Here is a 27,396-nt window from a genome sequence, read left to right as displayed (position 1 = left end):
GAAAAGATAAAGAGAACCCAGGACTTTAAGAGAAAGATGGCAGAGGGATTTTCAGCTGATGAAAGATACTATTCGGGACTACAGTATTCAAGGAATTCCAAAAAGAGTTAAAAATAAGCAAAACAACCACATCACCTGTGTCACAGCCATCTAATTTGGCACAGGCAGTAAACACATCTTAAAAGCCAGGCACCCAATAATGCAGCACCTTCTGAACTGCATCCTAACATACACTGACAGTAAGTTTCCTTCTTCCAGGAGCAGGGTTACGAGGTGGACTGGCCTAGGATATCCAAAATAGCAGGGGCTGCTACCCCCCCCCCCCCCCCGCCCAAACCTGCAACACTCACAGCCTCACCAGCAGAGTGAGCTCAAAGAACAGTTCTGTCAGGAGCAGCATCTTTCATCACTATTCATTTTTGTTACCACAAACCCCACCAATACACATAAAAATACAAATAAATAAAGATCTTAACACCACCACCACCACCAAAAACCTAACTCAACTAGAGAGAAATCAAATCTGATATTGGAAACCTAGCCAACTATCCAGGGCTAGTGAGCTCATGTATTTTTGAGAACCTACAACCACACTTTACTAAGCCAGCTACTAACTACATTCTGAATATTTGTCATTATACCCATTTGTCACTATAACACACACACACACACACACACACACACACACACACACACAACAATCACTGAAAAAGGAGGCCATGATTTTGAAAGAGAGAAAGGCAGGGCATATGGGAGGGTTTGGAAAGACAAGGGGAAAGTAAAGTAATTGCATTAGAGTCTAAAGAAATTAAGACTCTTAAAAAAAAAAACAAAAAAACAAAAACCTCAACCCCAAATCTTATGATAAATACTAGAAAAATATAAAAGAAACAAAAACCAAAATGTAATATAACTAGCATGAAAAGTATCCTCAGTTTTCACTTTAATAACATTAAGGAAGAAAACAGTCTTTCAATAATCTAGAAAACTGAAAAAGTGACTAGCAACTCTATAGAGAAAGTGTGTTAGAAACACTTTTAGATAATCCTATCTGCTTCTCATTTTAAAAACTGTTTACTTTAGATATGTGTGTGCTTGTGTGGGTGTGCATCACATTTGGGCAGGAGCCCCAGGAGAGATGGCAGATCCACAGGAACTGGAGTTAGACAGTTGTGAGCCAGTCTGGGTGCTGGGAACCAAGCCTAGGTCCCCTGCAAGACCAGTCAACACTCTTAACTGCTGAGTCATCACTGTAGCTTCTGCGTTTCATTTTTATTGTACAGTCCACAAACAATCCCGATAGTCTTCACATAGGATGAAGTTTCAGTTTATTACTTTACAAAGCTAACCTACTAACTGGATGATCAGGCTGAAAGTCTAATCACCTAATAGCTGCGTGACTCTGCAGTTATTACATAGACTTTCTTTTCTATCACCAGACGAGGAGGCAAATTGCAAAGTACTTTAGCTCATTTTTAAGCGCAGGCCTTCCGTTTGATGCTCTCCTCAACTCAACTCTTCTTTCTTTTATCTGCCTAAGGCTACTTGTTTTCAGCATGGCATTTGGAGATTTTTTTTTAGTGTTGTGGTTCTGAGGATAAACTTGGGAATTCATTTAGACAAGTGCTCAGCCCCTGAGTTCCATCCCACCTTCTAACTCCTTCCCTAACCCCCCCCCCGCCACCTGGTGTCACTAAAGACTTAGCCAGGGTCTACCAGTCAAATGTTCTATCACTGAGTGACATCCATGGCCTTCAACTCAAAATTTAAAACATCTGGCTTTTTAAAAAGCTTTAAACAAAAAACATTTTGTGAATGTATTTCAAATAATGAGTACATTGGCAATAAATGGAAATAGAGATATAGCCAAAAATAAATAGTGAACAGGTTTTAAGATGCCAGAAAATTAAATGTTTGGATCAAGGCTACCTAACAAAAGGAATATACAACTGGTTCAACACACTGTTTCTGAATAAACAATGAATAATTCAACAGCCATGTGTGTTGTCTCTGATGTCTGTGTAAGCTTCCCGATGGAAAACAGCAAAAGAGCAGAGCAATGAAAGACGGGAGCAGGGCCACAAAGAATAAAAAGCAGACATAAAATGGGCTCGCTGCTTCGACAAGTGGATGGGCAGTGGTGGTACGCTCCTTTAACCCCTGCAGAGGCAGGTCAATCTCTGGGTTCAAGGCCAGTCTGGTCTGCACAATGTGTTCCAGGATAGCTAAGGCCACACAGAGAAACCCTGTCTTGAAAAACCACCACCACCACCAAAAACAAAACACACAAACTCCCAACCCCCAAAACAAAACAAACAAACAAACAAACAAAAGAAAAGTGGAGGCAAGACAAAGTGGTGAAAATGAGTTGTAACCCCACTCTATGGCCCAAGGCAGGAAGAAAGGGGAACTGCTCTCTCAGGGTGAGATAGCAGGAGGCACACTCACTGATTTAACTCTTTGGAGAGTCAGACAGGAACTTTACACAGTATCCAGTAGAAGATGCTATGTCACAAAGACAAAACTAAGGAATTACAGATTTTTCAAGAGTCTTCTAATTAATGTTCCTACATAGTCTTAATTAGTAAGATTGAATTACTACATTTTCATAGTAAGTAAGTATCAATAGAAAGAGTAGTTTACCTTAGTCAAGTCCACAGATACTGGGTTTCTATGACTGGAGCCTGCTGTCTATTTCACTTGGTCCTTACACTTTAGTGACTATATTCAATGTAAAGAGGCAGAAGTTTACGTAGCATAAAGTTTCCTTCAACTCAAACAAGTATAAGTAAGATTACTTATTCTTCTCAAGAGTTTAATATTAATACTCTCCCAGGCCTTTCTTGTTTACTCAAGTATATCACAGAAGCACACAGGTTCATAATAATTGTTACCGAAAACCTGTATTTTCTTAAGATAAATCTATCAAAATACATATGACATGAAATATACCTTCACAAATGCCTCAAAACTAAATATTATTAATCCTACTCTTCAAATTTGTAAACCGATGTTGAGAAAAAGTAGCTCTATTACCTCACATAGCACATATATGTAAAAAACCCCTTTCACAATCACACTCACATATACATGTATACAACAAGCATTCACAGTAAAAACACCCTATCAGAAGCCTTCAAAAATACAGATTGGGCTGGCAAGACGGCTAAGTAGGTAAAGGTACTTGTCCCCAGACATGACAACCTGAGTTTGATTCTAAGAAGCCTCATGCTGGAAAGAAGAAAAATGACTCTTGAAAGTTGTTCTGTGACCTTCACAAACCACCTACCTTTACACAGAAGCACACACATGTATGTACACACACACAGTTTGAATATTTATAAATGTCAGTATAGTTTTAAAAACATTTTAAGTTGATGTATTCAATTCTCTAAGAAAATCAACATCACTCCATTCAGAAAAACGTGAAACGTCCTGACTGTTGAAGAAACTATAAATTGATGTGACATTTTGGAGAAGAAATCTGACAGCAACCTCAAGAAACACACAGAAAGTGCCCATGTCCCTTGCTGGTACTTCTATTTTGGGAAGCTACTCTACAAAAAATAGCTCAAGCTGTGAAAAAGATATAGATTCTGTATAACATCTTAGCCCAGTGGTTTATAATCTTTTCGCCTATTAGATATCCTGCATATCACATATTTATGTTACAGTTCACAGCAATATCAAAATTACAGCTATGAAGTAGCAATGTGATAATTTTATGGTTGGGGTCACTCCAATACGAGGAACCGTATTAAAGCGGTGCAGCATTAGGAAGGTTGTGACGCCTGGCACCTGGGTTTAGTACTGATCCTTCTGACGTAGGTTTGAGACAACCACAGGCTGGCCCCAGCATGTGTGAAGAGGAAGGCGCACAGCTGACTAGTGTGAGCTTGACTGCCAGCATCTAACTCTCGCTCTGGCATGGATGCTCTTCACCGGCCTTCTAAAGGGGACGGGGAATGGGAAGGCTGTTGTTTAAAAACAGACTGTTGTTTTTTAAAATTAAGAAAACCTAAAAAACACAAGCCAGGTATTGGCTAGTGATGAAAGCCAAGAGGCCTTAGAAAGGACCAATATTTGTGGCTTTGGAAACTGTCCTGCTTCTCTTAATGCCACAATCCACTGCACTGAAAGATTAGAAATATGGTTAAACATTTGACAGCAGAGGAATGACAAATGGAACTAGAACTTACCCAAGCCATAGCTGAGTCAGGGTGGTAGAATTATGAGTGATAATTTTTCATTTTATATTATTTTCTTTCTTTCTTTTTTTTTTTCCAGAGCTGATGACCAAACCCAGGGCCTTGTGCTTGAAGCTCTATCACTGAGCTAAATCCCCAACCCCTTCATTTTATATTAAAAACAAAACAAAACCAAAACTTTAGCTAATATTAGCATTCCTTCCACAAAGCAAAAGTCAAGATAAAAACACACTAAGAGGTATAGCTCCTAATTAACTTCATGAGGTCTCCTACTCTATTAGCAAGGGTATTTCAAGAAAATCACAGATCAAAATTCATCACTAAAACAGGGGCAAAATTTTGTATCCATGGATTCTATATCCACCAACTTCAATAAAAACTATTAAAAAAAAAATCCTGAAACTGTACCTGCACTGAACACCTATATTGTTTGTCACTATCAAAAATATGTATTTACTATGACAACTGTTTACATGGCCTTTGTCATTTAGATATGATTTTAAGTATACAAGATGATGTATACAAGTTATCTGCAAATGACAGCTCATGTATTTGTATATGTAGGAGATATTGGAATGAACAGTAGAAACAGTGAGGTGATGAATTATATGTAAATAGCAGTAGTCTGTAAGCATTTCTACTTCCAAAAGTACATGCAGATATGTCTATAACTATTGGTGTGTGCGTGTGTAAATGTATATTGTATGGGACAATCCTTGTTTATGCTAGCTTTAACCTATCTTTAGGCTTGACTTTTATTTTAAAAAAATTATTTAATTTTATTTTATTAGTGTGAAGCATTAGTGTGAAGGTGCCAGATCCCTTGGAATTGTCATTACACACAGTTGTGAGCTGCCATGTGGATGCTGGGAATTGAATCTGGGTCCTTTGGAAGAGCAGACAAGGCTCTTAATCACTGAGCCATTTCTCCAGCTCCTAGGTTTGACCTTTTAAAATTTGCATGGTACTATTCTACTAGGCCACATTTTTTAACTCAAGCAAGATTGACATGGAACACTCAATAACACATTTTATATTAGTGAAACCTTATAAATGAAGAAACAATAAAGGTGACAGGAAAAGGGATCACTTGAGAACTATAGCTTTGGAAAAGAATTGTAATAATTAATACTTGGTTTCAACTTTCAATATTCTAAATAGAGGAATCAGACCTAGGAAAGGGCTATGCTTATAACTGGACAGGAATAACCTGTAGTTAGTACAACCAAAAAACTAATAAAATATAAGCTGGAAAGAGTATAAAATGATGGCCCCCCACGCCCCACCCCAAGGCTCAGGGAATATATAGGTAAAAAGAGGTAGAAAGATTTTAACAGCCAGAAGGCTCCAGAGAAACAGCATTCCCAGAAATAGGACTGACACATGTAAGAGCTCACAGAGACTGCAACAGAACGAACAAGAGCAGCAGGTTCACATCAGACAAAACCTCGGCACTGAGAAGAGGAAGTAGACACAGCCCTATCCCTAATCAAGAAGATATTTGCAATTGATACCTACTGGGAGAGGAAAAATCAGTTTTCTCTAAGAGAATGGCACTGGGTACGTCAGCCAGAAGCTGGGGCAGGCCCTATGCCCAGGAGTAGCCATTACATAAGAGAGGCCACTGGTTTTCTGTGTACTTAGTTTTATTATGTGTGTGTATGCGCGTGTTCTTTATTTTCTTTTGAGTTTGTTTTTTTTCATCTTTTTAAACATTTTTCTTTTTTTTGAGAGAGAACATGAGGTTTGAGTGGGTATGAGGTGGGAGGATCTGGGGGGTAGGGAGAGGGGAAAGAATATGATCAAAGTGTACTGTATAAAAAAAAATAAAAAAAAAAAAAGGAAAAATAGCATAAATGTTAATTCTGAGGTGAATTAAATACCATTTCCTTACTAGAAATTTTATTTCTGGACAATAACTTTTTTAAAAGTTTGCTTTATTATTACAGCTAAATGCATTCAGAAGCAAACTTGACCTTTAATATCTAATTCTTACCTGGAACCCACTTGATCTCCATTTCCATATCATTTTCTTTTCCTTTCTTTTCTTTTTCTTGAATAACCTGCAAGAGCTGTCTATACTTAGCAATTTGTTCTTCATCATCCTTCTGGCTTTTCTTTGTTTTGCCATCTTCTCCTACACTGACTCCATCCTCACCTAAAACAAACAAGCAAATTAATCAATCTCATTTAATAGAGAGAAACAATTATTTTCCCACTTTACTGTTTAGCTCTCATGCTCTCTTCAGGACACGGCTACAATGTCGTGTTAAAAAAATACTGCAACCACGGAACACAACCTCAACTTGTAAAAATAAAAGCAAAGACTTTGGTCCTGTATTCAGTAAGACCCAGACACAACAAAGCCATTGTCAGACACAACATAAAATTCCCTTCTGTGAAACTGCAAGAGCACTAGGGTACACTTTAGTCCCTTCTCTGTCCTCCGTCACCAGCACAGCGGCTTTGAAAATATTCTGTTCAACAAAAGGAGGCTGAACTTTGCTGGATTCGGCACATGGGATTGGCCTCTCAGGCCACAGAGAAGAGGCGAAGGAAGCTGTTTAGAATATAAATCTGACACTATGAAGTCCTTTCCACTGGATTGTGAATAGGCACATTTACTCCTAGAGTGTTGTTCATCAATTCAATTAATTTTGCTGTGTGGAAAGGTAACTGATTATTTCTAATATTCTAGTTTCATAAAAATTAAAATGTGAAGAAACAGTATAAAACTCATCGGCAACATGTATCAGAGAAAATCAACCCATAAAGGAAGTTTGTTCTATAGTTTCAATGTAAATTCTTCAAGTCAGTAACATAAAATAGAAAACTGGGTTTTAACGTAAAACATACAAACTTGTCAAATTCATTAAACATCTCCAGTAGAGGGAAGGCTGAAAGTGAGGCAGCAAGGCTCAAGTTCCTGTCTCTGTAACCTGTGGGCCACTGAACTGTAGTATAAGCATGGAGCTACAGAACGTCAGTGTTCACACCTTGTTCTTCAAAAAAGGTGACATGTGAGGGAAGACATCGGGTAAGTAAATATTTAACAATTATTTTTCTTTCTAATGAATACAAAATGGCTGTGGGCATTCTTTCCATCATCCTATCACACTTTTACATTTTCACCCACACAGCCGAAACTCATTTTTTTGTTTTGTTTTGTTTGTGCTTTGTGCCACAATAATAATGTTAGATGGAATTCTGTTCTATGTCCCATAATTCAATGGATAAAACATGAGGAACACATTAACAAAATGGCAATGTATTTCATTCTATTAAAAGCTTACTTCTGAAAACATAATTAGAAGCAAGCTCCTTCCAGGTTGAAATTTTAGTGGTAAGTCTCTGATGGCTTACTTTAAATTGATTTTTTCCAGTACTAAAATTGTACTTTCTGAAGCTCTAAAATGTGGGATAACTCATGTAGGTCTGTTTTTCTAATTCAAGGACATTATTTTATGAATGTCCTAATAGTACTTAAGATTTTTTAAAAATAAATTCAAACAGTAAGCTATTCTTATAAACAACAATCAGGAACATTTAGTACTAAAAAATACTAATGTAGCTATCACAGCCACTAAGTTACAGATTAAGGCAAGTTTGTAATCAATTAAAATACAGAAGAAAAAGGCATGCTTTTGAAAGAGAACATAATTGGCATATTTCAGACTGAAAGACATTAATCTTTAGTTTTAGGAATTAAAATATACAATACCAGATACTATGTTAAATACTTTATAGACATCATTTCAATCATTCCATGAGCCAGCTACTATTATAATTCTTACTTCCAACTACACAAAGGAAGGAACAGAGAGCTAAGAAAACTTGACCTCTGCTATTTCACTATGTGGTAAAGTCAAGATTTGGAACCAGCAGAGTCTAAAGATTTTTCTTCCTATTTTACAATACTGAAGTCTAACCATAGTGCTTTATGAAGCTTGGCAAAAACTCTACCACTGAGCCATAGCCAAGAGAGTAAGTCCATTTAGTACAAGATATTAAATATAATGAAAAATTACGGCTTACTTTCTGATATTAATACTTATTTCCTGATATAAAGTGCCCTACTGTTAACTGTTTTAAATTTTAAATGGGGGCTGGGTGGGTAAAGAAATGGCTCAATGGATAACAGCACTGGCTCCTCTTCCAGAGGACCTGGGTTCAATTCCCTGTGCTCATATGACAGCTCAGAAGCCATCCATAATTCAAGATCCAAGGGATCTTGAAGAGATGCCCTTTTCTGGCTGTTATAGGCACTAGGGTTGCTCAAACAGCACACAGACAAGCAGGCAAAACACCCATATATATAAAATAAAATGAAATAAAGTAAAATAATTCCAGGATGAGTGAAATGGCTCAGAGAGGACAGATACCTGCTGTCAAGCATGGTGACTGACTCTGATCCCCAGAACCCACATGGTAGGAAGAAACAACTGACTCCTTCAAGCTCTTCTCTAATTTCCATACTCATACTCAATATATGTATACACACACACTCACCCTATAAGTGTAATAAAAAAGAATAAAATTTAGTTCCATTTTTCAAAAACAAACAAAGCCCATCTGAAAAACATGGACCTAGTAAAAAAAACAAAAACGAACAAAAAGCTATTGAGAATTTCAGAAAAGTACATAATGTCCATGCAGACATATAAATTTCTTTCCTATACCTACAGTAGATGAAGACAAATCCATCCTTTTGATTTACAAGGGAAAGGCTATAAAGGTCTGTGAGAGGCTATACTATGTACATTAAGAAAAAAAAAAAACCTTCAGATTCATCAGATGGATTAACAAGCACCAGCCACCATAGCCTTAAAAATGTATAGTCTTTCATATCCAATACAAGCACCACTGCAAATTACATATGCTTTTTATTAAAGCTTCATTACATTTATTTATTGTATGTATACATGTGCCATAAAAACTCTGAGAAGTTGCTTCTCTCCTTCCCTGTGTGGGTGGGACCTAGGGACCAAATTCAGACCATCAGGCCTGACAGCAAGAGCCTTTACCCACTAAGCCATCTCACCAGCCTGCAAACTACACTTTTTCAGAGTATAAAACACTTATGTAATTACATGGCTTTATCAGTATGTAAGATATACAAATAAACAGCAGCTATGAAACACAATTTTCCTTTCCCTAAACTGGTAACTGTAAAATAGTATTTTATGGCAAACTTAAAACGGTAAGGCACTACTTTCAGTGATATAAAAACAAACAAACAAACAAACAAACAAACACACCATTCAGAATCTAAGAAAGTCAAGGCTTTATGTTAAAATATTAGGCCCATGTTAAAAGTAGAAAAGTACTTATGTATTATTTCATATGCTACTAGGTTATAGAAATAATACATCATGTAAAGGGCAAACACTAAGAAAAAAGTTAAACTATAAATAAAGATGTTCTTTCTTGCTGATTTAAAGTACTTATATCTATGTTTAACATTTCTGGTTTTTCACTTTTTCTCACTGAACTCACAGTTGTTAATGTTTGCTAATTCTATTAGATAAAAACAACAAAGATGTGAAGGCAGATAATATCACACAAAAGCTGAAGGGCTATAGCTGTAGACCAGTTGAATCCCTTGAACAGCCAAAGCAAACAAACAAGCAAACAAATGGAAAAATAATCTCACATTGCACTGACAATACTTTATAGGGCTGAGCACAGCTCAGTTGGTCTCAGAGTGTCTGTCATGCAAACATACGGCCTTAACGTTTAAATAAAAGCTGGGCAAGCCTCCAATCCCAGCACTTGAGAAACAGAGACAAAACAGATTTGAAGTTCGGTGGCCAGCCGGCTTAGCCAATTAGGGAGCTCCACGTTCCGTGAGAGCGGAAGAGACCCTGTCTCAACAAAATAACTGAAGATACTTAATGGTGACCTCCACAGCTCATGTGCACATAACTGCACGCACACATCTACACCACACACTCACACAAGCAGAGTGACAGACTCATAAGAAATCAAAACCAAGTAACTAAATGAGGAAGAAAAATTGGTAGTATAGTTTACAAAATTAGTTATTTTTAAACAAATAGAATGATCAATTTAACAAGTACACAGCCATCATTAATTAATCAATCAATCAATCAATCAATCAATCAATTAATTAATTATTCAGTGTTTTGTCTGCATTCCAGAAGAGGGCACCAGATCTCATTATAGATGGTTATGAACCATCATGTGGTTGCTGGGAATTGAACTTGGGACCTCTGGAAGAGTAGCCGATGCTCTTAACCTCTGAGCCATCTCTTCAGTCCTCATCAAAATTTCTAAAATAAAGATATAGCTGGCAATTATTGCTTCTACTATATCAAACTTTTTATTGAGAAGATTAAGTTGGATATACTATTTTTAAAGTTCTTATAAAAGTTTCAAAGGGATTAGAAAATGAAATTAAAGTTTGAAAGAACTGACAAGTTAGTGAAGAATTATCATGTCAAAATCAAGAATGGAAAATGTAATATCATGGGGCTGGAGAGATGGCTCAGCAGTTAAGAGCACCTGAGTGCTCTTCCAAAGGTCCTGAGCTCAATTCCCAGCAACCACATGGTAGCTCCCAACCCATCTGTAATGGGATTTGATTCCCTCTTCAGGCATGCATGAAGACAAAACACTCAAATATGTCAAATCCACAAATAAACAAATGTTTAAATAATAATATAATATAATATAATATAATATAATATAATATAATATAATATAATACAGTATACTATCACAAGGATGATCCCCAGTGTTTAAAGTCTGTATTGTTTCTGAGCACTTAGCTCCTGATCCGCAGCTGTGAACTGAAGGACCAGAACTATCAAGGACCAGGACACAAGTTCAAGTCCACAGAGGAAGTTCAACTAGTCTCTGGAATTAAGCAGAGGTCCAGAGGGAGTGCCAGACAAATCTCAAACTCAAGAGAGTAAACTACAAAAAGGGATATTGTTGATGTGAAAAATAGATACACAGGACTTCTAAAAGTGAAATAACCACCAAGATAAAGAATTCACTAGATAACAGATATTAGCAGAATGCATACTACTGAAATGACACTTTGAAACTAGAAGATGTGTCAACAGAAGAAAATATCCAGAATGAAGTACATGGGAAAATAATAAAGATAAAAGAGAACTGAAATGTGCTGAGGATGTACGTTAGAGGCAGAGTGCTTGCCTTGTACATACAAAGCTCCAAATCAAAACATCTAGAGAGAGTTGGCATGGTGGAGTACACCTTTGCACTCGAGGCAAAGGAAAGTGGATCTCTGTGAGTTCCAGGACAGCTTGGACTACACAGAGAAACCCTGTTTTGAAAAACAAAAATAAAACAAACAAAAATGTCTAAAATGAGAAGATACATTGGAAGCGCTAATGCATATTTAAACAGGGTTCTAGAAGGACAGGAGAAAAATCAAATGACTAGTGAAAAATCAAATTACTGAGAACACCAATACTAAAAAAAGATTAACACTTTATGAATTAAATCCGAGAGAGCTTCCACCAATCAAGTAAGAAAGTAAACGGAGTGTTATTATCAGTGTGGATCCAGGGAAGCCTTTGAGAATCCAATTTAGATTTGCAAGCAAAACAAAATTTTCTGGCATTTTCAGACAAACCAACCTTAAGAGAGTTTTGATAGTAGATCATTCTTACTCTGGGCATTTTAACAAGGCTTAAATTAAAGCTGAAGGAAAGAGATTTAGAAAGAAAGAGCTATGGAAGTCTGGGGAGTGTAAAACAAGGAAAATAAGACAGTGTTACATCCTAAGCAATACACAGTAAAGTACAAGAGTTACTCAGGATTCCCACAGTGGGGGTGAGGATGTATCTTAGTGGAATCCTTGCCTAGCATTCACAAAAACCCGGGCCCAATCGCCAGCAATGCAAAACATGGGTGTAGTGGTCAATGCCTATAATCAAATCACAGAACTTGGTAGCAGAGGCAGGCAGACCTCTTGTGTTCTGTGACTTCAAGGTAAGCCAAGTCTATACAGAGAGACTGTCTCAAAACTAATTAATTAGCAATAAAGTTGGGGGTGTGTAACAGCACTTCATATATTTACAAGTTTGACAGGCTAGGCATTTTTACTTAGACAGACTTTAAGTAAATTTTGTAGACTATCAAAGTATTTAGAATGTTTTTAAACTTTATTGCTGTTGCTCCTGCTACTACTGTTATTGTGTATGGCTAAAGCATGCATGTGGTGGTCGGAGGACAACCGCTGGTGAGCCAGTTCTTCCATCACGGGTTCTGGGGATCAAAGTCAGGTCACCAGGTTTGTACCACACACTCTTGCACCCAATGAGCATTCTGCCAGTCCTTCAAACATGTGTCTATGCATATTCATGCACGCAATTCTATGCACACGAATATGGTATGCAGTCAGTTTGGGGATCTTTCTAAGTTTGCCCAAGACATGTTCTATTAACCACTCAAGAAAAGGACTAGCAAGTACCTTGTGGGGCTTCTTCCACCTCATCTTCATCCTCACTAGAGGAAGCTAAGTAGGCCTGAAAGTCCATGTCCAAAAGCTCTTCCTTCTTAAATTTCCTGTTAAGGGTTGTGATTCTTTCATGATCAGTCTCATCCCAAGTGATCTCCACCTTGAATACAGGAATGAACATAAACCAACACACAACAGCACAAAGGTAAATTCATACTTATTAAATCACACTTTAATGTTAACTTTTATGTTCAGTGTTAAGTTAAAAAGCATGCTTGGGATGGTGGTATGTGCCTTTAATCCTAGCACTTGCAAGCAAAGGCACAGGTAGATAGATCTCTCTGAGTTTGAGGCTAGCCTGGTCTACACTGAAAGTTACATAATGAGAGCATGCCTCAAAAGAAAAAGTTTCAAGGTACATAAAAAATTCATACATGGGCATGTTAAAAAATACATGAATAATAAATGGTACCCTATTTGTAGACAGAGAATCACATGTATCTACTTTTACCCTCCCCCTAGTTCTCAGCTACATGGATGATACTACATTACTGAGTATGAACAAAGAGATTAACTGTCATGGGAAAAAAAATAAGAAAATATGCTAGAAAAGGTCAATCCTATTAGGAACCAGTGAGAACATAATTTTCATCTGAAGCACCAAAATGACAGTAGACTCATGGACTACATGAAATCTGTTAGTAATCTCAACAGGTGCCATTTTCCTAAAAAGACTAAGAGTCACTGATGACAAAGGTTTTCCTGATTAGAAGCACAGCAAAACTCTATACCAAGTAAGTTCATTGATAATATCACTGAGGAAGACTGGCTCCTGTCCTGTATTCTACTGGTTCTCCACCTTCCTAGTACTGCGACCCTTTAATACAGCTCCTCACGTTGTGGTAACATTACAATTTTTTCTGTGGCAAGTTCATAACTACAATTTTGTTACTGTTATGAAATTGTAATATAAATATGTGTTTTCTGAAAGTCTTAGGTGACCCCTGTGAAAGGGTCTTCTGATGTCTAATGGGGTTACCACACATAGGCGGAGAACCATTGCTCTATTCAGTACCTTGTGAAAGGGTCCTGGGAGGGGTTTTGTGTTCATAACACAATGTGTTCAAGTTTTTTTTCTGTCTAGTCCAAATTTTCCGTATTAGGACAAGATAAGCACCAATTAACCACCAGATCCTAAAAACTCCTTGCCACTCTCTTAGTCGCTTCAGTCAGGATTCAGTTACCCTACTCTGATAATGACCAAATGGTTGCCATAAGTGGAGCAGGTCCTGTCGATACACACAGGCTGTACACTGGCTGCTAGACATGCTGCCAACTTTAAGTACTGAAGGACTGAAAACAACATAACGTGGCTGGATCTTTCAGAACTCATTTACTCTGGTGTCTTGCCATCCTTTGTCACTAACCAATCCCAGGACACCCTACCACAGCCCAGCATGGAACAGGGACAGTGGCTTGCTCTGTGGCACAGGAAAGGCAGTGAAGCCAATGTGGTGCTGTAGGGTACTGCTGCAGGCAAAGACTTAAGATGAGAGAAGAAGTAGTCATCTAGCTAAGTAACAAACTTTTGCAACACACAGTAATCTGGCTTCTTGTTATCAATATGAAAACTATAGTTGTCCTGAATTATTCTACTTCTTTGTTGACAAAACTTTTAAAAATCACATCTGCAGTAAATGTCCTATTTCAAATGGTCAATAGTTTTGTGTAGCTAACATTTGAGGTAAAGCTACGTCCTTCTTTTATTCCTTAGAATCTTAATAGCTAACACACTGCCTGATCAAAGAACTAAGATAAAACGCAGGACCTCCACACATGCTGGACGAGTGTTAACACTGAAATACAACCTCAGGCCCAAAGAATCTAGCTAACAGTGGGTAAAATAGTAGAGGAAAAACAAAACAAAACATTAGCAGACTGACTGAGGCTTAAAGACAAGAGGACACTCTGAAAAACATGTGCAAACAGTACAGTATCCAATGCACAAACAGTCAGAATACTATCTAATTCTAGTGTTGCTAAAAGCAGGAGTCTAAACACCCATTTAATTTTTCTTTTTTTAATACTGGCTTTCATGTAGCCCAGGCTGTGATGCTTGAGCTCCTCATAGCCCCTGAGCTCCTCGTACCCTGCTCAACTTCCCAGGTGCTGGGATTATAGGCATGTGCCACCATGCTTGGCCCATCTACACATTTTCCGAGCTAAGAAATACCGTTGATGTTCCCATTGCAGCAGATGTGAAATACTTTGGCTTATATGCTGTTAGATCAACTTCTGATGCCACATCCTTGGGCTCATCATCAAAAGTAATGTCATCTGGTATAAACCTAGAAACACAAAAAGAAAAATACATTCAAACCTAAAAAGTAGTGATTACCAGAGATCATTTTTTCGCTAATTATAGTTTATACACTATATACAAGTTTCTATACAATACAAACGTAATAAAAATTCTAAAAGGCTAGAAACAACCTTGGCATAACATTTCTAAAATTTATAAAGTATATCTGAAATTTCATTAAATTTGAGAGAATTCTATATAGACAGAGTTTGCATTAGAAACTAGTTAATGTAAGCCAGCTTACAAAACCCAGATGCAGTAAAAGCTATTAGCTTACTGTAGAGCCCTAAAATCAAACAGAATTAATACTGTATAAGTAGTTGCAGTACAGAGTATCACAAACATGAAGGCTCGATGAAAATAAATAAAAGTTTAAGGCTGATTAAGAATAGTCTTAGCCAGCTGGGCATGGTGGTGCAGAGCTTTAATCTTCGCACTCAGGGAGGCAGAGGCAGGCAGATCTCTGAGTTCAAGGCCATCCTGGCCTACAAAGTCAAGTCCAGGACAGCCAAGGATACACAGAGAAACCCTGTCTCAAAAGACAAACAAACAAAAAATAGACTAGTTTTAGACAAAAATTCCATTTTACAAATGACTAACCTTTCCATGTAAATCAGTCATGGTGACTGACAATTTTTAGGCATCAGGAAAAATGGGATGAAAAGTAAAGGTAAATAAACCTATGGTTATTATAATCAGGTTTTATAATTTGCATGGGAGACTATTTCCCCACACATATAAAATACCTACTATATATTTTATCAAGAATTGTTGGAAGGGGAGGTAGAGAGATGGCTTAGCAGTTAAGAGCACCTGCTGGCTCATGCCCAGGACCCAGGTTTGATTCCTAGCACCTATCTGGTGGTTCACCACCATCTACAAGTCCAATTCCAGGGGATCTCTCTCTCTCACATACAAATAAATAAACCTTTAAAAAAGTTTTTTCAAAGAATGATTTCTAAGTAATGAAAATGGCTCATAAATTATTTTTCATCAGTTATTACTAGCTTTTTCTTGTTAATTTTCTAGAATGCAAGAGAGTACTGCTCGTTGAAATATTTTACTGCTTATGCCCTTGCTGCAACCTGAGAGTCAGTGTTACGATGGAAACTGAATTACCTTAAGTCTATGAAAGAACAACTGCTCTCAAACTCCAGGCCGTCACAATCGTCATAAATCTTGCTTGCTGTTTCCGGAGAATCGCAGTCTACTACCGCATAGTAGTACTTCAACCGTTTAAACTGGTAGTCTCTAAGCTTCTCTCTAGAGGCCCTAATGGGGAGATACTAAATCAAACAAATGTATACAAGAACACAGAAAGCTCTCCATCAAAAGATAAATGTACAGAAGGTTGCCTTCAACTCCTATAGTGGCAACAATGAAACATAACCAATTCAAAAAAATTCTAAGCTGGCTCTTGTTCCAAGTCATTTTTCCCTACTGATTTCATATCTATGAACACTGACTACTTAAGCTCAGTTAACTATTCTAAAAAGGTGTAGCTTTTTGTGTTTTATTTTTTCTTCAAGACAGGGTTTTTCTATACAACCACCCTTGCTGTCCTGGAACTCACTCTGTAGACCAGGCTGATCTTGAACTCAGAGCTCTGCCTGCCTCTGCCTCCCAAGTGCTGAGATTAAAAGCGTGCAGCACCACGCCTAGTTAAGGTGGCAAGTGAAAACGCTGTGCAGGTTACATGTACTTATGCATAACCCTAACTTTTTACATTCACCATGTTTGTTTTTATGTAGTTTGCGATCGCACGTAAATATCCCAGGCAAACTTCTGGATAAGACACTGTCTTTAAGACACTCTCACTGGGAGGGAAACACAGCACTGTGGTCGATGGCACATACTGCTCTTTAGAAGACCGTAGTTTGGTTCCTGGACCCAGACTGAAGGACTCACAATCCCCTCTGGCTTGAAGAGGCAGCTGTACTATGTACACAAATCCACACGCAGACATACACAGAAATAATTAAAAATAATAAAGATAAATCTTTAAAATATGCTCGTGAGAAGTTAACTCTAATGCCGCATCCTGAAAAATGTTTGTTCCAGAATGAACAATTTTTGTATTTATCTACTTGTGGTGAGTGTGTGTTTGTGTATCTGTAAGCACATGTGTGCCATGGTGTATAGATGGCGGTCAGAAAACAACTTTCCCAAGAGTTAGTTTCCTCTTTCTACCACGTGGGCGCTGGGGATTGAGTTCAGGTCCTTTGATTGTCAAATCAGATGACAACCATCTCGCTGGCCTAGGATTTGAACTTTATAAGCTTAATTTCACTCAACTATAATCAGCTCCTTAAAGGTCTTTCTCGGCTACTTGTTACCGTCAAGTGAATGACCACTTTTTATAAGTGCACATATAGCTCCACCTAGTGGTTTACAAGTACCTATGCTCTTTTCTATAACATAAAACCACTTTTATTCCTTTATTTTTCTATTTAACACTCAGTTAAGAAAAAATATACTATGAAGATAAAAACAAAATTAATTTACAGCAATGAAGACAATCATGAATTGTTCTTTTTTTTAAATACTGCAATCATTATTTCTCAGCACATAAAAAAAATCTGTTGGCATAATGTGCCGCCAACTATTATCGATGATCAAGCTGTCCAAACCCTACGTGTTAATGTGAGTGCAAGCTTCAGTCCTATTACGGTAATGGATTCTGAATTAAAGACATGACTTTACTAGGGTTAGTTTTATATTCTAGATGCTTAGTACCAGTCCTTTTCAGGGGCATCCTCAGGAATACTCAGTAACTCTACTGGTCCTTGAACTTGCTCTTCCTTCATCCTCTCCTTTCCAAACTCCGAAGGATAGATCTGAATGCAAAAATAAGACAGATATAATTCATATTTTTTTCACAGAACATGCAGCCCTATCAAAACTAAGACATCAAGAGTCATGACTCAGCTCACTAAACAACCATTTCAAACTTACTGCAGGAATGCAAACTAATTTCTAACTATACAAAGAGAATTCATCCTGAAGAATTTCCTTGAAAATAAGTAATTTAGGTCAGAGCACAATCAATGGGGATCAGGACAAAACCAGAGCATCATCAACAGCCTGTATTCCATCTCCAGAATCCATGGTGGAAGAAAATGAAAGGGGTCTTGAAAGGGGTCCTCTAACTTCCATGACACACACAAAACCAAAACACAAAGAAGAAAATTTGCTTCTCCCTTTTAATACCTGTTACACCAGTTTCATATTCAATTATATTTGACAATTTTTCTAGATTAATGAATTATTTTTATATGAGGAAAATTAAAGTCAGTTTAATTAGAAACTAAGATTTAAGTTAAAGCACCTAGAAATATTTACTTTAAATGAAATCCGTTCTCACCTTTACAGAAAATACAACTCCTCCTTTGGGCTTAAATGAGTTGAACAGAGCCAGCAAATCTTTTGCCTTTAATCTATCCCAGTCCATGTTGCAAACGGCTAGTCGGTGTGTAATCTGAGAAAGTTAAAGTATTATTGAAAATTGCAGAAACTGTATTTTTTTTTTTCTCTCTCTCTCAACAGGGTCTCACTATATAGCTAGCTCTAGGGCTGTCTTAGAATTAAATATGCAAACCAGACTGGCCTTCAACTCACAGAGATCCACCTGCTTCTGCCTCCTAAATGCTGGGATCTGTATCATTTTTAATTTTTCCCCAGTTAGTACAATGTTGTGTGCACATTTGTCGTATATAGATTTTATTATGTTGAGAATTCTTCCTTCTATTCCTAGTTCTTTAGAGATTTGATCATGAATTTACGTTATCTTTGTCATAGAACCTTTGAAGACTTGGCTGGCCTTAACTTGCTGTAATCCTCCTGCCTCTTCCTCTATAGTACTGGGATTTCAGCTGTCATGCCCAGCCAGAATTTTTACATAAGTAATTTACGATACATTAAAGTTTTATACTTATTTCTCCTGGAGCTTGTATTTATGTTCTTACTCCGCAGTAAGGAAATGCTCTTGGATAACCTATTTCCTCATTCCACAGAGATAGACTGTCTTTAAACTTTTTTGTTTAAGACATCAGTGTATGACTCACTCTGGTTCAAAAACTCCAAAAAATAGTTTGGAGATAGTGCTTATTTGTTGTGGTTTTACTATTGTTTGTCCCATGGGAAGCTCTCTTTACATGTTAAATCAGTTAAGTAACATAGATGATTTCAGAACTGGAGAAAGAAAGTACTAAAAACCTAGAATCAGGAAGATAATGGTGTCAGTTTCTCTGCTCTGACGCACAGCAGCACTTGAGGCAGTGGTTCTCTACCTGTGGGTCACAACCTCTTTGGGACTGAGCGACACTTTTGCAGAGGCTGCATATCAGATATCGACATTATAACTCACGACAGTAGCAAAATTACAGTTCTGAAGTAGCAATGACATAATGTTATGGTTGGGGTCCCCACAACATGAGGAGCTGTATTCAAGGGTGGCAGCACTAGAAGCTGAGAACCACTGACTTAAGAGATATATACAGGAAAGGAGGAAGTCCAACTATCCCCATCTTCAGCAACACGATCAGATACTTAAAGGTTTCTAAAGGCTCTACCTAACTCTTAGACCTTCTATCCTGCCTCCTAGAATGTTCTTCAAGACTTGGAGAGGAAGGTATGCGCTAGTGTAGGTGTGAGAAATGTTCTCTTTATATCTGGGCAATCAAGTCACTTATTCTCAACATTTGACCAGTTGAATCTTTGTCGTTGTGCTGCTTAGTGCAAAAAGAAGTTTCTCTGATAAAGCTGACAGCAGCACTAATTTATGGGAATAAACCTAATATCATGGAGGCAACTCGGCAGGTACAGCATATCCGTTTAGCAAAGCAGCTTGCTGTAGCTTCCTCTTAGAGTATTAGAAACTGTGTTAAATGAGATATAGCAGCCTCAAAAGACATAATACTTCGTGCTTTCTTTTGTGCTGGGTTTTAAAATTTTTAAATTTTCCGTATATATGTGTACTTCTAAGTTACTGCATAACTAGCTCAAAGAGTTTGACAGTGATGTGTCTTCCTCAATCTCTCAACGTTATTTTTCTTTTTAAAGACACGGTTTCTCACTATGTAACTCTAGCTGTCCTGGAGCTCCCTATGTGGACCAGGCTGGCCGTGAACTCACAGAGGTGCTGTTGCCTCTGCCTTCCAATTGTGGGGATACAAATGCGTACTACTACCCCTGGCTCCATGTTATTTTTTTAAAGACAAGGTCTCTCACTAAAAGTGGAGCTCACTAGTTGGTTAGACTGGCTGGCCAATGAGCCTTAAGGATTCTAATAATTTTTTCTGACTGAAACTCAGGTCCTTATGTTTGCACAGCAAGCACTTTATGGACTGAAGCCTCTCCCCAGCCTGCTAAATCCAGATATAAACTGATGTATATACATCATGAAATTAGAAAGAGTCTGAGAGTGGAGGGAAAGATCTGAAGGGAGTGGAGGAAAAGAGAATGAAGAATACATGTGATACAAAAGCAGGAGGAACCACGTGGGGTGAGGAAAAGGATGCGCAAGAGCAGGGCAGGAAAGATGGAGAGGGCAGAGTTAGGAACAAAGTACACTGGCATGTTATGTATAAAAATGCTACAGCAAATACATTACATTTTACATGCTCTCTTTATAATTAATTTAAAAACAGAATTAAAAAAAGAGACGCCTCTCTTACCCCCCCCCCCCAAAAAAAAAGAAAAAAGGAAAAGGAAAAGGACTTCTTTCCCATTTCATCAGCTTAGATATACACTGGCTCCATTTCCAGCAGCAGAACCCTTCTAGTGCTGGGACTAAACTTAGGGGTGGGCATGTGCTAAGCAACGCTGTATCACTGAGTTTATCTCCAGGTCTCAGGACGTCTTAATTCCCCGACAGTGTTTTTCTGCGTAACAAGAGCCCTGGCTGTCACTTATAGACAAAGCTGGCTTTGAACCCACCGAGATCTGCCTGCTTCTACCTCCCAAGTGGTGGGATTAAAAGCGTGTGTCACCACCCCCTCGATCTTTTAATCTTTTAATCATGAATACTGCCAGGGTCTAGAAATATGACTCACTGGTAGAGATCTTACCTGGCAGATAGCCTGGGTTCAATCGACAAGAAATAAGACTCACAAACATTTTACCAATAAACCTTTCTCAATTTATCTTTAATGTTTTCTTCCTATTTAGTTTTCTTTTCTGAGACTTGTTTTACTGAGCAGGTTTATAATCCTTGTTGGCTTAGAACTCACTATGCGCTCCAGGTTGACCTTAAACGTACAGCAATCTTCTTGCTTCCTACGTGATGCTACAGGTGTGTGCTCCTATGCCCCACACTAGCCTATATATGCCGGCCAAGAATTCCAGCGAGGCGTTAGCCCTCCAGTCCCTTCCTACTTATTTAATGACAGCAGGCCTTCACCCATAAAAGCTAACTGTACTGTTAGTCACAAACAATATTATTGCAAATGTTACCTCATCAGCTCGAGGAGCATCTTTATCTAATTCTCTCCAAGCATGTTCAAAACCAGGTTCTTCTGGAAATAAATCCGCCAAATCATCTTCATCTTCAGAACTAGTTTCTATATTTCCTTTACCCCTTGCAAGATCAGGACCACTGTCACTTTCATCCTCTTCCTCCTCCTCACTATCTTCATCTTCTTCTTCCTCATCTTCATTTTCATCATCATCAGCTGAAGTTCTACCATCACTTGTGATTTCATCTTCAGATTCCTCATCACTTCCCATTTCACTAGTACTGTCTGCCTCCTCTTGCAGGGCATTCTTGTCAAGCATTGTACCATCACTGTCTTTTGCCATTATGCCTGGAACCACTACAGCATATTGGGAGAGAAAGAAGATATGCATGCTGAACTAAATCAAATCCAAATTACTGGCATTAGAGCCAGTGAAAATATAACTTTTGTAAAACAGAAAAAGGAGTATTAGTTCAGTAAAATCCATGCTAAATCGTTACTGAAGTGAAATCATAACATGTAAGTGCATTTATATACTCATTTAATATGTGTGTAATATCTACTTTGTGCTAGGTGTTTAATACACAATTGTTGGCAAAAAGTTATCAATGAGTCAATGGTTTCAATTAATTTGCAGTTGAATGGACAGGGGACAATAATGGAATAAACGATCAAATCAATATGCATATAATGAAACGACCCTAAAGCATTAGATTTCCAAGAGTGTGGTTACTCAGCAGCCGACTACAGGATGGAGAGGAGTTAAGTGATCAAAGTGAGATAACTCATGAAGGTAATCTCTTCCAAGCGAAAGACCTGTGAAGTATAGAAAAGCAGCAGCCACATGTATGCTGTAACCAAGAGGAGTCAAGTAACAAACAGATGTGAGGAGCTAACAAGGAAGTGTGATGGAGGGGATGGGCTCTGCCACTGCTCTGTTTCCAAAAAGAGGGCACTATCAGATTCACACAGCAAGGATGTCAGTAGCATGGGTAAGATGCTAAAAGCAGAGGGACAGTGCAGTATTCTCACATAATAGAAAAGTAGTACAAAGCTGATGGCAGTAGGATTAAGTACAGTGACATGAGTATTTGGTATGGGGAACAGCAGGTTTAGAAGTGTCTGTGAGCCCCAGTTTCCTGACGTACAGACACAGCTAGCTACCTGGCCAGACAGGTAAACATGCAACACTGGAAAAGAGCTAATTTGATGAAAAGACTTTGTTTTAGATGAGCTCTGGACACCCGAACTACATCTAAAAGCAATCACCTCCTTGTGTGTGGATTATCTTATAAACTATACACTATATTTAAGATTGTATTCCTGTTTCAGTTTACTCAAGAGACTCTAGTTTGGAGAATGAAAAGTAAATTTTAAAATTTAAGATGAAGAATGTAATTTGTTTTTATTTTAAACCTGTTTTTATATCTATTCATTAATCTAATACTTATTGCCTACAATGTGTAAAACATTGAACTAAGGGAAAGCAAAAGAGGGAATTTATAAGATTTCATGCCTTTGATGAACTCATAAACAAAGAAAAATTATTGATTAATGAAGCTATGATTTAATGGATCAAACTGAGACATTAAAACTTGTCTACACAGAGGCTGGCAAGATGGCTTAGTGGTTATGACCATTTGTTACTGCTGCGGAGGATCTGGGTTTGATTCTCAACACCCACATGGTGGTTTACAACCACCTGTAACTCCAGTTCCAGGGGATCCAATGCCCTCTTTTTTGACTTGCATAACATATGCAAAAAAAGCCTAAATTTTTTTTGTTTGCCTGTCTGTGCATGATGTATTTGTGTATAAGGGGCAGGGCGGAGGCACTCATGCCACAGTGCATGTGTGAAGGTGGTTCTCTCCTTCCTCATTTGCATGGATAAGGACCAAACTCAGGCGGCAGGGCTCGAGCAGCAAGCACCTTTACCTGCTAAGTCATCTTTTAAAACTTAAAACAGGGTCTCATACTGGCCTGGAGATCACTATGCAGCTGAGGATGACCTGGAACTCCTGATCCTTGTGACTCATCTTCTCAGTCCAGGCATTACACAAACTTCTTAGCACACGAGGATGCAGAAGGAAGACCTTGCAGATTATTCGGCTTAAAACTGCAAACCTCTTCAAGACTTTACCATCCAACAGAGTGGGACTACTGATCTTTCTAAACACACCCAATCCTAAGTTTGCTCAAAAAGTTCTTTGGTCCTCAAACCTAATCCTCCCTCCCCTTCCAATCCAATACAAATTATGTATCCCTTAGGAATTTTTTATTACATTTTGGGTGACCACTTCTGAATATTTTCAATTTCATTTATGGCCCTTCCTGTTACAATATTTTATATTACAGGTGTGACTTTTTCTACTTTAGATCTATGCCATCCAATATGGTAGTTAACAGTCAAAAGAGACAATTAGCACTTGAAATATGACTCTTTCAACTTGAGATTAATACTAAATAAAATAGAATATAAAAATATAAATTTGTTATCATTAATTACAGAGATGAAATCTGGCTACAAATTATTTAGTCTGCTTATTTTTACTTTTTAAAGCCACTACTAGAAAGTCCATTACTATGTATTGCTAGTACCACTAGACCATGGTCATCACACAAAGTTCAGCAGGTGGTTGTCTGACTAAAGTCATCTGCGAAATCTACAAAAAGGGAAAGAAGAACTGAAACCAAATCAAACTCCATTCTAGTCATGTACTCTGCAGCCAGTGTGCTTGCTCAAGGGAAGTCATTATGTTGCTTCACTTAAAAGTGCCATCCTTGGAGCTGGAGAGATGGCTCAGAGGTTAACAACACTCGTTGTTCTTCCAAAAGTCCTGAGTTCAATTCCTAGCAACCACATGGCCGCTCATAACCATCTACAGTAAGGTTTGGTGTGCAGGCAGAATGTTGTATAAACGATAAATAAACCTTTAAAAAAAGTGCCATCCTCTTTCCAAGCTATAAACTCCAGAGCACTATGTCTGTGTGTTCAGAGCACATGCACTTTCTCAGTTGCAAAGGCACCCTGTAGGCGAGCAATAACCCTAGGCGAGGGGACTAGCCTTACAGCAGTTGTCACTCAGTAGCTGAATGAATTAATGAGTGAGTACCCACCTCAACTCACCTTCAAAAACATCTCTTCCTATATAACAGCAGCTCTCAGCATTACTCACCACAAACCACAGTTGTTCACCCAAGTGTTCATGTTCGTCTTTTGATACCAAAACAGGGAATCATTTTCTTCCAGAGCTTTATATTTTAAAATAAACATCTGATCCTTTTCAACATACTACCAATAATTACCTACTTTTTAAAAGATGACAGTAAAATAGTATAATATAAAAGAATCAGTACTCTCAACCTACCTGACTGCTTTTTTCTTTTTGCCTTAGAACTGATTGTTGGAGATGTCACAATTTCAGAGGTACTGGAATCTTTGGTCCTTACTCTTCCTTTGGGCAAAGTGTCTGGACTAAGGTTGGCAGTGTTCCTTTTCTTTTTTGTACTTTGTAGAAATTCTTCACTATCCTTCTTGGGACTTATTTCTGAATCTATCTTCTGGGACTTACATGTGTTTCTCACTTTCTTTTTTTCAGAATTATCTAAGTCACTTTTATTTATAGGATCCTTTTGTTCAGTTTTCTTGGTTTCTTTCTTCTTCTTTTCAAACTTTACTTCTTCTGTAGTCTGGCTTTTTTTCTGCTTTACTTTCTTCTGGCTCAGTACTTCGCTCTCATCATCAGAGAGGTCAGAAGCAGAGTCTGACAGGTCATAGAAGCGTTTCAGGTCCTCGGTGGTGCTGTGGCTGATAGGGCGCCCTCTTTTATCAACAGCATAGTTCAATTTAAACTTCTTGTCGTGAAACATGGCTCGAAACCTCTTGTCAATTTTGACTTTTCGGTCCTTTTCTGGCATTTCCCAAAATCTGGGATCCTTTGAAACCCGCCTGAACCGTTGGTCTTCCATTATTTCTTGTTTGGATGACATTTTAAAAGTCTTAATGAAGAAATATCCAGAGAAACTAAATACTATAGAAAAGAATATTACAATGATGAATAGTTAATAATACAATTAAAATGTAAAAAACATATTTGTTCACTCTGCATACATGTATGCACACACACTCTAAATGTATATAAAATAAAAGCAACTTACACTTAATTTCAGCTATCCAACCTATTCTGGGTTAAATATAAAAAAGAAAAACACAGAAAACCATAATCCTTCCATTACAGATCACTTGAGATAAATTTAAGGTAAACCAAACAGAACTCCTTGGCATTGTGAAGGGCAATGTTTAGTAACTGGTTGTGCTCAGAAATTTTATATTTCTAGCTTGTATTTGCCATCAATTAAAAGATTACTCTTGGTGGATGGAGCTACACATATGTAAAATCAGGACTGTGAAGGTGGAGTCATGATTATTATGAGTTTGAGGCCAGAACTTACATAGTTACATAGGGAATTGGTGGTCAGTCTGGGCTACATAGTGAGACTCTGTTTCAAGAAAACAAAGAGCAATGCTGGGAAGAAGGCTCAGTCATTGATGTGCTTGCTGCACAGCAGAAGACAGATTTGCTCCTCTAGAACACACACCAAAACCCGGCACATCTGGAATCCCAGCGCTGGGCAGCTAGGGTAGGCAGAGAAAATGGTCATCCAGTCTGGCTTACCTGAGAGGCTTCAGGTTACAATGAGAGATCCTGCCTTAAAAAATAAGGTGAAGAGCAACTGAGGAGCCACCCTGCCTCAAACTCTGGCTTCATATGCAAGCATCTAATACATGAGCACATGTGTGCATGGGCATGTGGGCAAGTGTGAGCAACTGCATATGCAACACACACACACACACACTGAGATTCTGCAATCTCAGTGGGTCTCATTTTTTTCCCATAGTTTTGTTTCATTCTCTTTGTTAATAATTACTTCATATCCGCAACAGCTTCTAGTTCTATGAAACTGTCTCCTAACTAATGGCGGTATGTGTGGATCAAATCAGATTTACCTCAGAGTTCTTCCTGTAAATTCTACCATGTATCAAGAACCAAACTGGAGCCTCACTACAGTTAACAAATGTCTCTCCCCCGCCCCCTCCTTTTGTTTTTTCGAGACAGGGTTTCTCTGTGAAGCCCTGGCTGTCCTGGACTCACTTTGTAGACCAGGCTGGCCTCTGCCTCTACCTCCTGCGCTGGGATCACAGACGTGCGCCGCGACGCCCAGCTGTCACTTTCTTAACAACTATTTTTATGTGTATAGGTGTTATGTATGCATGCCACTTCGGTGCCTGGTGTCCATGGAGGCCTTTAGAGGGCTTCCAGTCCCTTAGAACTGGCTGGACCGTAATCAACCATCATGTGGGTGCTGGGAATTGAACCCAGGACCTCTGGAAGAGCAGAAGCCAATTCTCTTAACCACTGTGCCATCTACCCAGTCCCAAATGTCATTTTCTTATATTTTATTCTAGATAGGCTGATCCACTATGAACACATGAAAACACGTACAAAAAAAGTTATGCATACTGTTCCCTTGTAAACAGTCTCTGATGGTTTGGTTTCTCTAAATTTAAACTTTGCAAAAGGTCGAATATCTCTGTAAGCATTAAAGCCGACCGACCAAGTAAGAGAGAATTGTGCCCCTCTCTTCTGCCGAGATTCCAACTGTCTCGCGCTACCTGCTACACTTGTGGGGCTGCAGATGGCGCCGCCACCACTCGGGCCAGTGCTGTTTCGAACACTCCAAAGCTCTACTCTAACGAGGAAAGCCTAAAGCTTCCCACGAGGCGCACACCCATTTCAGATCACACCCCCAACCGTGGAACGACGTTTCGACGTAGATACCGCCTCACGCGACCATCAGAGGTAGCGCTTACAACGGCTGGAAGCCGAAGCCTCGACAAGCGGGTCGTTCGGGGGA

At 38.4% G+C, this 27,396-nt stretch overlaps 1 protein-coding gene across 2 annotated transcripts in view; it reads right to left on the bottom strand.

Moving 5' to 3' along the window:
* Positions 1-27,396, bottom strand: part of Esf1 (ESF1 nucleolar pre-rRNA processing protein homolog) — a 51,685-nt gene that overhangs the window by 24,037 nt on the left and 252 nt on the right. Inside the window, exons 1-9 of one of the 2 annotated variants that reach the window (XM_055602582.1) lie at positions 26,985-27,153; positions 24,849-25,511; positions 21,479-21,837; positions 18,390-18,503; positions 17,762-17,862; positions 16,145-16,297; positions 14,897-15,011; positions 12,676-12,823; positions 6,205-6,366 (exon numbers count right to left, since the gene is read on the bottom strand). In XM_055602582.1, coding sequence (XP_055458557.1) covers positions 6,205-6,366; positions 12,676-12,823; positions 14,897-15,011; positions 16,145-16,297; positions 17,762-17,862; positions 18,390-18,503; positions 21,479-21,837; positions 24,849-25,511; positions 26,985-27,000 — 1,831 coding nt within the window. In that variant the 5' untranslated portion in view covers positions 27,001-27,153. Of the gene's footprint in view, positions 1-6,204; positions 6,367-12,675; positions 12,824-14,896; positions 15,012-16,144; positions 16,298-17,761; positions 17,863-18,389; positions 18,504-21,478; positions 21,838-24,848; positions 25,512-26,984; positions 27,154-27,396 lie in introns of those variants that run through there. The other variant, XM_055602583.1, reaches the window with a different exon arrangement.

Source organism: Psammomys obesus, unplaced genomic scaffold (assembly GCF_907164565.1).
Source record: "Psammomys obesus unplaced genomic scaffold, mPsaObe1.curated_primary_1811, whole genome shotgun sequence".
Lineage (NCBI taxonomy): Eukaryota > Metazoa > Chordata > Mammalia > Rodentia > Muridae > Psammomys > Psammomys obesus.
This window is presented reverse-complemented; position numbering and strand designations above follow the sequence as displayed.